Genomic DNA, 13377 nt, shown 5'->3' on the forward strand with positions numbered 1-13377 from the left:
CCCAGGTGTTGGCAGTGGGGATGTCTCTGGGGAGAGGCCAGTTCCAGCTGGTTCCACAAGAGACCGGCTACAGGGCACAGCTGAGCCTGTTCAGCAAGCCCGTGATGCCTCTGGGAGAGCATGTTTAAGAAAGGGCACATGGCCACACAGGCAGTGAGGATGAGGGGAAAAAAGAGGGAGAAACAGCCCCATGAACACCCTGGCCAAAGCAGGAGGAGGGGAGGAGAACAGGCCGTGGAGCAGGTATCCACACTGCAGGCCCTGGGGAGGCCACACCAGAGCAGCTTTCTGCTGAAGGACTGGGGCCCGTAGGCAGAACCCGTGCTGGAGCTGGGGAAAAGTGTGAGGAGGAAGGCAAAGCAGAGAGGAGCGGCTGTGGACTGAGCCCTGCCGTTCTCCTTCTGGTGGCAGAGGAGGGGTGGAGGAGTCAGGAATGAAGTTGAGCCTGGCCAGAGGGAGGGTGGAGATGAGGGGTTTTATGGTTTTTTGGTCTTTGTTTCTCACCACCCAACTCTATTTTAATTGGCAATAAATTAAATTAATTTCCCTCAAGTAAAGTCTGTTTTGCTGGGATGGTAATTGATAAATGATCTCCCTGTCTTTATTGCAACCCACAAATATTTTCATTTTATTCCCCTGCCCCCCCACACCCTGGCTTGTTGAAGAGGGAGGGTGAGAGTGCAGCTGTGTAGGGGCCTGGCAACCCATAAAGGTCAACCCTCCATAACATCTAGACCATCTTTTGACTTTTGTTCTCTATAGAGTTAATATGGAGTCATTAAAAGGAAAAAAAATTATTGCCAGAATTCCACTTTTTGATGTGTAGCTATACATATGAAGATTATTCAAGCATTGATAAGCATGACTTGTTAGTAGTAACAGATCAAAGAAATACAGCAAAGGTTTTTGCATCTGGGGATAGTACAATAAGGCAACAAGATGTGCTAGAGGACAGACTTGTGCTCTTGTAAATAGAGGGTCCCTAATTCATTAAGGCTATCCATATTCTTTCTTGACACACCCTCATTATTACAATAAAAGTTTTGTGTATTTTTATATTCTGGATGCAAACCAGTTACCAAATATGTTCATAAATGTTCACAGCAGATCATTCTGGAGGGACTGATAGTGTTCATTGCTTGGTTGTTGGTGACAAAGTTGGATGAAAAATGAGAGGTGGTATGACAATTTACTGTAAACCAGAATGAACACTTACATATAAGCTTGACTTGCATTTTTTTATTTAGCTATTAACAAGATGATAAAGTTTTAGGTTTGTTTATGGTGCTACTCTGACTAAAATTGCTTGAATGGCTCTAATGCATAAAATTAGTTTTTTTGGAAATGTAGTCTAGGGTCATCTGTTTCACTTTAATCAGTTTTCTTGATATGGGGGTAGGAATCCTGATCAGCTCAGCCTAGTGTTGAATTGTGAAGGTCTTTTTTTCTTGGAAGAGAGAAGGCAGAGGAAAGTCATTAAAATACCTGGATCTCTCTTCCTCCCTCGCTCCCAAATGGAGCTTATTGGTCTCTAGACTCTATGTAGTGTGAAGAGCAGTGTTATAAACTGTTTTTTGACTCCTTCAAACTCCTTACTACCTGCAAGCCTGGAATTAAACTATCTTCAACTTTGTTCTAGCCCTCCTTTCCCCCTCACAAGTACTTTCCTTCACTTCACTTCAATGGATCTTGCATCTATGGTTCGCTTCATAACTGTTTGCCTGAGATCACAGCTACAGCTTCTCTGGCTTTCCACTTTCTGATACCTCTTCCTTCCTTATAGGGGACCTTGTATTTTCAGAAAAGGACACCGTATGTTTAGCTTTCTATCAATACTTGCTCATTTTGTTCAAAGCAGATGAAGTGTTTTTTGAAGAACAAGTTTGGGAACTAAAGCTGAAAAGGGCATATTGTCCTGATTATGGGACATGGGAGAGGTGCTTGAGGTTCGAGAGAGGTTTGAGTTTTGGGGGTTTTTTCTTTTTTTTGGATCATTGTGTAGGACTTAATGTACCTAGCTTTTACAAAATTGTATTGTAGAGTCTCATTTCTCCTGTATTTGTATTTAAAGTAAGTACTTCTGATACTTATGTAAAAAATAACTGTGTAAAGGTGTGTCCAGAACATACAGCAATTTAACCAGCATAGTGTTCTGGATGTGAATGCCTTGATAGCCTTGAAACCATCATTACTAGTGTGAGAGGGTGACTCTTTCAGCAGGTTTATTTGGGAATTCTGAATATGATGATTTTGGAGCTGATTATCATGATCATTTCATAGCCAACTGTTTATTTACCTAATTTGCTTATTTGGTAGTCCCAAACTCCTTTTTCTTCATTGTGTGTTAGAATAAGTAATGTCCTTTTCGTGTTCACATAAACAGCATGTAAAAATGGGCATTTCCTATACCTGCTGCCTTCTTCATCTTATATAGCATTTATTTATGAACACATTTAGTGAAGAAACCTAAACACAAATCTGGTCATTTTATACTTATCAGCTATGCATGATTATATTCCTAGAATAAGCATTTTCAACCCTGGAAATGCATTTCTTTCTGTTGGATCTGGTGTCTGTATTTAATTTTGGGGGGCAGGACCATAACCAGTGTTGATGTAAAGTTGAAAGATTGTGCATCTTTTAATCTCAAAATCTTTTGGTAAGAACAGCAGATGATTCCATCTGTGCTATAACCTGCTTCAGCAAAACAGATGTGTAATCAGGTTCGGAAAAATTAACAAATTGCTGATCAAAATGGATTGCATTGAAATCTGTTTTCCCAAGTCATGCAAATGCAGTGGTCTTGTAGGAAAACAAACCCAAGTAGATGGATATTCTGTTTTCATCTTACCTATTTTTGGTAAAACAAGTGAAAAATTTTTTTTCTAATAATATGTTGCAGTACAAACCACATTTTTCTTTTTAGATGTTCCTCTATCGGATCTAGTCTTGATAAATGCAGGTATCTTTAATTAGAGAGATTTTTATAAAAAACACATTTACAAGCAATAATGCGATCAAGGCAGTGCTAGCTTATGACATCTCAGTTTCAGTGCATCTAGTCAGTGTTTTCCCTAAGTGAGATTCAAACATTTCAAGCTTTGCATACAAGTGGGAATAGAGCTTAGTTGTTTAAAAAAAAAAAAAACAAAACAGCATTCATCTGCAACAGGATTTTTTTTTTTTTTTTTTTTCCTTGGGATCCTCATTCATTGCACATTGGTCATTTTATGGAGTATGAGACATGATCTGTGTAGACAAGAGGTGCCCTGGCACACAGTACTTACCTAGCAGATACTGGAGTATTTTGGACACCCTTCCTTATCTTATGGCTGCTTATATGTGGCCTTGGATGTTAACATCAGAATTTCTTTTTTGTAGTCTTCCCATGTACTTATTTCCTGCAGGAAAAAAATGTATTTCCACTTCTGTCTGGTTTTTGGGGGGTTGATTTTGGTTCTTCCCCACTCCCCCTATTTAAAGAATACTGGTTCTTTTGGAAAGGATTGCAGTGTTAGTTGTTTAGATTTTTTTTTTTCTGATGGTGGCGGTATGGGATTTTTTTACTGTCTATGGTAATTTTCCTCTTTTACAGTAGTTTTGCATGTGGATTTTATCATTAATTGTTTTAGTCCCTTTTAGAGTGCAGATAATGAATATTTGTATCCTTCCCACCTAACATAGATACCTGGGTAAATGTTAGTAATTGGACTATTAAAAGTGATTTTCTGTTGTGGTGGATCATTGTTGTTGCTAACTGGTCAGAGCCATTAAGTTAGCTGCTGACAAACCCCAAATTTTTTCACCTCTCTATTACTTTAAATCTAAACCCTTGAATTTATTATGTGATTGGAATAAGTGATCTCTACTGCACATTATGAATCCTCTTATCTATAGCATTAGGTTCCATCACAAAATGGACCCCTTAACAGATTGAGCCTAAACTTTAGAAATAAGAAGTTATTCAGTTTAAATAGTGTCAGTTAACACTACTTTTTGATAACAAATATTTTAAAGCTTGTTCAAACTGGAATAATGTTCCTCTAGGGTAATTAAATGAAAATTGGTAACTTATTAATATCTCTCTCTCTTTCTTTCTCTTTCTTTCTTTCTCACACTCTTTCTCTTTCCAAACTTATTAATCTCTCCTCCCCTCTTTCTCTCCTCCCACTTTTCTCCCCCCTGCCCCCTTCCTTTCTTTCTTTCCTTCTTTCTCTCTTCCCCTCTCCTCCCAAAAATATGCCTTTACAGAAACATAAGGTAGATCTTTTCTACAAACTGCGGCATGTGATGAATGAACTCATTGACCTACGTAGACAGCTGCTGTCAGGTCACTTGACACAGGATCAGGTGCGAGAGGTCAAGAGACACCTCACAGTGAGGCTGGACTGGGGCAATGAGTAAGTACAGGTACCAGCTGGGTACTGTTTGTTCTAATTATTTTTAAATAGCTTTTATTAAAAAAACAAACAAACAAAAACAAACAAACCACAGCAAACCAACATCACTTTCCTTCCAGTAGTATTTGTACACAGGTAGAACATTTGATTATTTGGAAATCAAATATAACTTTTTACAGTGAGTTTATTGCGTAGTTGTACTATTACTATAAAATGAGCTGTTTGCATATTAGTAGGCCTTTTCTAAGGCTATCTGCACTTTTAAAAGGTTTAGGTCACTTTACCTACTTGGTGTCAATATAGTGAATATTAGGCCTGGGAAGATGTGTTCATAGATACTAAATCCACATTTTTTCAGTTGAAGTATTTTAATGGTTGGTACAATAAGTAGAGAATCTCACTGTCAACAATTACACTGGACCTGAGGTTGTGATATTTAGACCTTTTTATATAAAGACATTTCTTAGAGGCTTAGCCTCTCTGTGGTCAGTTCTGTGGTGAATTTGTGGAGAGGTTTTTTAGAGCCAAAGAGGACTGCAATTCAGTTAGAAACTGAAATGGCAATAAATTGTGAGTAGACAAAAACTAGCCCTTCACCAGAAGTGTTTTTGTTCTGAGATATAGTGTATCAGACAGGTAAGTTTTGCATGACACAAATATGAACTTTACAAAGGAAATATTACTCTGCTCGGACATACAGCAACTGCTTTTCAACCAGGAGTAGGTTTAGTGCTAATTAACATATGGGAGGCAGGGAGGAATTCTGAAAGTTGACAAGTAAGTTAAATGTTTTTCACTAACATGTCTTTGTCATGTCTCCGTTCCTTAGCCAAGTACTTCAGGACTCTCTCAGAGACATATTTGAATACATTTGTGAGGATTTAGCTAGCCCCCATGCTACATTTAATTTCTCTCTTATTGAAAGAAAGCTCTGAAGGACATAGACATAGACTAATAGATTGCATCAAGTCATTGTTCTGCAGTGCAGAGTTACAGATATTTTCTGTTATCATTCCCAGTAGAGTAAATGGGAACCAAGAGACCATTTTTGAACATTATGCCTAGACATTTTTGCTCAGAGTGTGTATGGATGAAATTAGCTGCAGAAATGTTGTAAGAAAGAGATGAGGAGAGTAGACAGCAATGCAGCAATGAAGAGAATAGGTTGTTCAGTGAGGTGGCTATAGACGTCTTTTTTAAAAAATATAAAATCATTAAATACAAAGTGCATTAAAATTATAAAGGTAAATCTAATGCATGAAAATTATGGAGATGCATCAGTGAAATCAGTAAATATAAATATGTTCATGATGGAATTAATCTGCTTAGGATGCTTTTAAGGAAAAAAAAGAACAGGTACTGACCTTCCTAGAGAAAAAGTTATGTGAATCAGAGATACATGCTTAAACCGAAGAGGGTATCAATAAAGGAACTGAATAAAAAGGAATATGATTGAAAAGGTGTTTAGTTAAGTCTGTACACAATGAAGTATTTAAATTTAAATGTCTGGGAGTTTGGAATGTCCTTCTGAAACATCACTCTTTTCTAAAGAGTTTCTGGGAGAGTTCTGTCACCTTCTTGTATGTCCCCTCCTTAAGTTTTATCATGAAACTGATGACCACCTGTCTTAATCTGTTAAAAAAACTAATGATTTTTATATACATATTCACATGGTACTGCCATTTCTCAAATAATGTAATAATGCTTAGTCTATCATACTTGAGATTTGCAAATAAAATAAATGAAAAATGTTATTACAAAGCATTAATGTTAACTGAGAAGCTGAAATACATGCAATTTGAACAGGTCTGTAATTATTCAAGACAGTACTGTCTCACTGGAGACATTCCATGCCCAGGTAGCTTTCAGGAAACAAATAATCTTAGACGTTTAATATGTAGCATGTATGTCTATTTAGTGTAAAGCTACTTTTATCCTGACCTTGATCATTAATGCATTGTATTAATTGGGAAGGAGTGATGCAGATGTGAAAAGCACACTTCCTGTTACCACCAGTTAGGGGTTCTTTTCAGTTTGTTGAACGGGTCTCGTTTTCCCTTAAATACACTGGCAGTGGTTCTGTTAGTCATCCCTTGTGTTCTCGTAGGAGTTGGTGGAAATCAAGGGACAGATAGAGTCCTTGGATTAGCAGTTAAAGATTTTTTTTGTGAAAGAAATAATTGAAACTGCTTTTAGAACTACTATGTGAACTTTTTTTTTTCTTATTTTTGTATGCTTAGCCTAAATACTAAGTTTCACTTTGTAGTTTGGCCTATTTAAAATTGAAGGATATTATTTATGTTACAATTACTGTTGCTACCCTTTTGTATCATTGCTAGTCATTCTTACAACACAATACTGATTTCCGCTTAGTGTAGCAATTTAGTTTTCTCTTGCTTATATGTTATTTTTCCCCATAAGAAAAATATGATCCTAGATGCATCCTTTTTATGATGCTTTGTTACTTCTTCCAAGTTAGCTTGTTTTTGTATGCATACAGTGGTTGGTAGTGCTGATATATAGGTTTTTGTATTTCCCAATTGCTCAAAAGAGCAGAATTTCCTACCTTTAGATAAGCATCTTAGTGATTTTAGACTTTCAGTTTTAAGCATTCTTCTGTGTATTTCTGCACAGCTGAAATTTCATATACCGTCTTTTTTCCTCCATATCTTGCTAGGTTTTATGTAGAATTTAACAAATACTCGTGTTTTTAAAAAATGTTTCACTCTGGTACAGTTTATTAGAATATTGATTTGTTGAAGTCTGAAATGCTATTGGAAATACCCAATGGTCTGTATGTAACAAAGAAAAAGTTATAGAGGAGGAAACAAACGTTATAAACCTGAAGTCTGCAATTCATCATCTTATTTTAAATCATAAAGTGAAATCTGCAGTTGTTCATCTCATTTTAAATCACATTGCAAATAACATAGAAACTTGATTTTGAAATATTTATTTAGCTTTTTTTAAATGAATGGGTAAGGTTTTCAACTTTTACTAGTGGTTAGAATGGGAAACCAGAATTAAAGTTTTTTACTAACAAAAAGCTGTTCCATTCCAGAGTCTTTTGCATCAAAAACAGATGGGGGGATTGGCTTTACAGAGCTTCTATTTGAAATGTGAAAGCTCTGCTTCTGCTCTAGTGCAAAAAATTAATTGCAGCAGTATGTGCATACCTTATTTACCAAAAAGGCAGATGAAGATTTCAGGAAAGTAATTTAACTTAAAAATCAGAGATCATCTTAAATGATCTTCAGGACTGATTCTTTCAGATTAATAAAATACCTGTCAGGAGATTAACAGAAAGCATCCAAGTTTCTGAGCACAATTGCTTTCCCTTTTATACTGAGGGAAGACACTTCCCTCCCTATAAATGTAGGATAGGTGCTATATGTTTAGGCTCAGAAACAGAGTAGGGGAGGGGGAGACACCAATACTTAGAGATTTTAGACAGGTAAAAGCCATAAACAAGATGAGTTTGTAGTCTTATATTACTTTTAAGTAAAAAGTTTTTATTTTTTGCATAAAATGTTATTAAAAACATTGCATTGAAAGAAATCTTCCAAATAGTTGCCATAAATTCTGCACAGAAAGATCCACAGATAGCCAAAAATTACAAATGAATGTTTAAAAATAAAAATGATAAAAATGGGAAAAAAATGTTAGAAAAATCTTTCATACTGTCATACAAATAAAATGAAACACTGTTTTAAAGTCATGGTCTTTCTCTTATCTCAAAATTACAGTTGGAATGCCAGCAGTACCTACTAACTACTAACATGTGTAACACTAGAGGGAATAGTGTGATACAATGAAGTAAGCATCATCTTAAAACTTAAGTCCTAAACTTCAGTGCTTATTTCCTTAGAAGATTATTTTTGGACTTTGGGTGACTTACTCTTTTGTCATATTTTTCTTGACATAAAAGGAAAAAGAATTACTACCTGGCAGTGTTGCAACAATTAGCTTAAAGTTTGTAAAATGCATTTGGAGATATGTTTTAGATGTACATATGAGGTCGTAATATCTGGAAATTATTTTGAAAGTTACAGAAATTCTTATAGTAGTTGTCATTGTTGTATCAAAGGTGATCAAAATAGGAGTGAACAATTTAAACAACCACAATGAAATACCTTTAAGAAGGTTGCACAAAGAATAGTCTCTACTTCTGTCTAAACATGTAATAATTTTTCCCTCTCCTGAATATGCTTGTAGTAATGATTGAAGAGGGATTAAAACAGTAAGGAACTCTCTTGGATGTCAGTCTTTGAGGAAAACCTTGATAACCTCTCTCTGTAGTCTGATATTTCCATGTTCAGGAGTATTTGCTGCCATCCCTTTAATCAATTCCTGACTAAGATTACTTCCCTTCATCTCATCATCTTCATTTTAAGAAATAATTTCCTGTGTAACATTACATTGGTTCTTTACTAATTTCTTTCAGGATTACAGTCCCTGCAGTTTCTTTGTATACAAAGTAACTTAATTCTGTCAAAAAGTATCAAGTTGTATTAGCACAGTCTAATTTTCACAAACATGTCTTTCATATATTTAATTTTCCATGGATTTCTGTCTTTCATTTCCTTCAAAGTCTGCATGTATTCTATGTGAATTACTGTCAAGATCATATACTGTCCCTTCACCACTTTTATAAATGTATTTGTAAAAGAGAAATATGAATGAAATTAAATGAGGCTTTGATATAATGAGTGAATGAACACAAGGAGAACTGGTGGATGCAAAATTAAAGCTGAAAAGAGTCAAGGCAAATTTCAGGTTTTTGAAGCGAAGGGGATGAGATCTTGCACACTCTAGAGATGTGATGAGTTCTCCCAATCTATTCTTAAAGATTGGATGTTCAACTTAAAGACTTTTTTTTAGTCAATGACAAATTTCTGCAAGGCTCTTCTAGGAAGAGTTGTTATGACTTGTGGGTTTTGAGTTCTAAATGGTGTAACATTGGTATTATAAATAAATGAAAGTATTAGAAATTAGTATTGTGCTTTAAAATTACCGTTAAACCTAAGTTGACTTTCTCTAGAAGCTCAATTAACCTGAAGTAGAGTTTATCCCTTTCAGTATTAAAAATGTTAGTATTTTTGTCTATTGTCTTGTCTTTGTATTACTTGAGGGAAAGGTGTCTAGAGATTTGAGGTGGTGGATTTTGTTTAAATATTTTTTTCTCAAAGAAAGGAAAATTCTAAAGACTTGTATGTAGAAGAGGAGGAATATCTAAGTGTCACCTGGAGTTATCCCAGTCATGCTCTCAAGAGGTAATTGATAGGCTTGGGGACATTTTGTAAATATACTTGGGAAATATTTTTGAAAGGCAGTTCAGTGTTAAGGCAGAATTAAAAAGGCACACGAATTTGCTTGTAAAAGAAGGTATTGTGGAGGGAGGAACTGTCAAATAAACAAAACACATTATCTAATTTTTATGCATGCTATGTTTTGGAGAAATACTGCTTGGCAGCTGGTGCTCTTATATTCCCACAGTATTTGATAATAGAGAGTGAAAGTGGGCCACTGACTACCGTTGCCATTTCAAGCACTAGGTTGTCAGGCCTTCACAGACAAAAATAATTAATACAAATTTTATGCATAAACCTGAACTTCCGCCTGCACAATAAATGACAGCATGTTAGCACTAAAGCCAAAGACACCTTTACTTGCTGGGAGCAAGTATTGTGCAGGATTAGTGTAGTATTAGAGAATGAGAATCTTCTGGGCTGGAAATCCACGGTGTTAAGGGATTTAGCTAAAAATAGGATATTGAATAAGTTTCATAGGGATGCTACCATAGTTGTGTTGAACATTATTAAGTAGAAGATAATACCTTTGTCATGTATTGAGTAATGAGTCCAACCACCGTTTGACCTCAGTTCTCTAGAGAGTTGAAATGATGAGAATAGAACAATATCAGGCTATGATTAGCTTTGGCAGTTTTTTCTGTAACACTTTAGTAGTGCTTTGTGACTGCAGTGGAACTGTAATGCACTTACAAGTGGTTTTGATAATGTTATTAGGAAGTCATTGGGCTGAGTGTTTGTAAACGTGTGAATGACAGGGTCCCTATTTTCGAGGTGGTTTGGATATTCAGATTCAGGAAAACTTCTGTGAATTAATATGATGAGCATTAACTTTTAAAAAAACTTTGAAGTGGACTCTTTGGTAACAGGAAAAATGGTAGCGTGCTTTTTTTTCTATTATATTTTCGGACTTTCTATTATAAGTAGGCTCAAATGGCAGCTGCAGGTAAGCATTACCTAGTGCATTCTTATTTTAATCTTTTTTATTTGGTAAATAGATACAGTAATTTTCATCTTCACAGCTGCAGTTTTCAGATAGCTGGTGTTTGATAGGTTTAATCAAAACAAAATCTGTGAAAGATGTATAACCATCACTTTCAAATTTAGCCTTAGAGTTTAGAAACTGGTATTTGGCATGAAAACTGCATTGAAGAAGGAAAATTGTTTCCCTTTCCATTGAAAATGTAATTGCTTTTGGCAAAGAACTAAGAATGTGGAAATTCCAGTTTGTCACTACAATATTTTAATGGCAATTATAGTACTGTCTAACAGTTGTTTGCCAGCAAGTGGACTGGGTTGAACTATTTTTCTGAGATGTGATGGTTTAAGGATATAATTAAGGAAGGAAAACTTGATTAAGCAAAGTTTCAAAAAGAGTTACAGAGTTGAGAAACATGGGAAATGATTCAAAGTACAGTGGTCAGCAAAGGTAACTGGGCGTCATGCAAACCACTGGTTCTTCCTTGCTGTTGTTTTAAGTTAATTGCTCAGAAAGACGCTGTATTGTCTAGAGGCTTCTGGTTATTGCACCATACAATTATTCTGCAGTACCTGAGAGGTTTATTCAAATAAAATTGTTCATTTGCCATCAGGAACAAGTCTTTGCAGAATATTTCCCCCTCTGATAACAAAATTAAATTTTTTGCTTTTATAGTTAGTGACAGAAAGAGTGCAAAGGTAATCCATGAGGGCACCTCTTCTGAATTTTTTTTCCTTTAAGACTATTAAGAATTTCAGTATAAAATCTCTGCAAATAATGTATCAGTTATGTTGATGATGAAAGCAGGAAAATGGGTCATTCACGTATTTCTTTACTTTTCCTCATATTGTGTGTGCTTAGAATAGCGTTTTATTCTAATGCTCAGAACTCTTTATGCCTCAAAACATGAAGATCTGCAGAGCAAAAGTTGGATTTTGACACCTTGTTCTGCAGTCTACAATTATCAATTAATTGTTAATAGTTCTTGGTTTATTTGTCTGGATGCAAAACACCTTATTCTGTCTACTACTCACATGCACCTGTGACCTGAACTGCCTTCTTTACGACAGAATTTAACTAGTCATCTTCTTTACACTGGTATACTTTTGTTAAAAAATAGTTTATATATTTGATTTGAGCCAAAATATTGTTTCAGCTAAGAGTAATTAAAAGGCATTTTTGGTATGTGTATGTTACAAATACAGATTTAAATTCTTGTTGATATTGCAGTTATTGTTTATTATTGAAAAAATACTGTGTTTATGCAGCGATAAAGTTGGGGGTTTAGTTGCACGAATATCAGGAATTTCCAATCAGCTTCCCAAGGCACAGTATCTATTTGCACATTTGAGTAGGGCTACTAATGGAACTTTTTCACGATGTAGTGCAGGAACTTACTCAAATACTGCAGCAGAAAGCAGAGTACTATATTTATTTGCCTAGTACATTTCTGTGTATGAAATGAACTTGTTCTGGGTACTGTACCAACATACTGCCCAAAAGCTTCGACTAGCATTAATTGCTATAGCTCCACTGAAGTCAGGGAACAAAAAGTAACAAGTTCTTAGTGGATTTAGGTTGATATTTGCATTTAATTCTGTTTAGAAGTATTATCTGTTTAATGATTTAACAATTTCAAAAAGACAAGCAGTTCAGTATTTTTTGTGTCCTTGCCCTTGAGTAAGCACATGTAGTAGACAACAATGAACACTCTAACGTATTATACTGACCATTGTTCTTTCCTTCTCTTTTGCAGACATTTGGGCCTAGATTTAGTTCCTCGGAAGGACTTTGAGGTTGTGGATTCAGATCAGATCAGTGTTTCAGATCTCTATAAAATGGTAAGAAATCTGTGGGAGATTCCTTTGAGTTCTCACTTTGGGAGGGAAAGAAGGGAAAAAGTTTTATTTTTTACTCTTACCTATTTTCTTGATTAGAATAGTGTCCTAAGCTGAATGTCTTTTTCATCTGCACTCTAACCAACAAAATAGTGTCTCTAGTACCCTGAGTTTAGTAAGAATGAACCAACTTTCTTTTGGAAATAGCATGCTTATATACATTTAATTTCAATTTACAAAGTAACATGGTATGAAAACTGGAGGAGGTAACTATAAATGTTTTTCTCTACAATTTTCTTGTTTTTAAAATCTGTTATTTCAGTAGCAACAAAGGTTCTAAAAAACCAGATCCGTCATATACAGCTAATAGGAATCCTTTTAAACTTTAGTATTTGTTGCTAAAATCATTATACTAGCATTAAGTGAAGTAGCAATAATCTTTTTTCGTTTATTTGTAGAATTAAAGAAAAATAGGACTGGAAAATCTTAAGAGGTCATCCAGTCCATTCTCCTGCTTAATGTCAGGATCAACTGTCTCTTGTCATTTATGACAATTTCGTCTCTGTTTCTAAATATCTCCAGTGGTTAAGACCCCACAGTATACCCAGGCAGTCTTTTTGCTCTGTTCAACTGTTCTTACAGTTTGGAAGTTTTATTAATGGTGGTCATAAAACATAGAGATTTCTCACTGCAGGTTAAGCTTCACATCTTTGTCATGTCCACATAGAAACTCCTGCTTGTTTGCACCACCCTTCACGTACTTCAAGACCTGTTAAGTCCTATTCAGTCTTCCTGAGGCTAAAGAGCCTCATTTCTCTTAGTTTATGTCAGGTTTTCTAGACTGCTGGTTC

General features: G+C 35.4%; 1 protein-coding gene across 10 annotated transcripts in view; it reads left to right on the forward strand.

The window, feature by feature from the left end:
• DOCK3 (dedicator of cytokinesis 3) overlaps positions 1-13377 on the forward strand; it is a 222402-nt gene that overhangs the window by 68685 nt on the left and 140340 nt on the right. For all 10 annotated transcript variants that reach the window (XM_074913853.1, XM_074913859.1, XM_074913854.1 and 7 more), the window contains exons 6-7: positions 4252-4400; positions 12445-12529. In XM_074913853.1, coding sequence (XP_074769954.1) covers positions 4252-4400; positions 12445-12529 — 234 coding nt within the window. The remainder of the gene's footprint in view (positions 1-4251; positions 4401-12444; positions 12530-13377) is intronic.

The sequence above is a fragment of the Athene noctua genome, chromosome 10 (assembly GCF_965140245.1).
Source record: "Athene noctua chromosome 10, bAthNoc1.hap1.1, whole genome shotgun sequence".
NCBI lineage: Eukaryota > Metazoa > Chordata > Aves > Strigiformes > Strigidae > Athene > Athene noctua.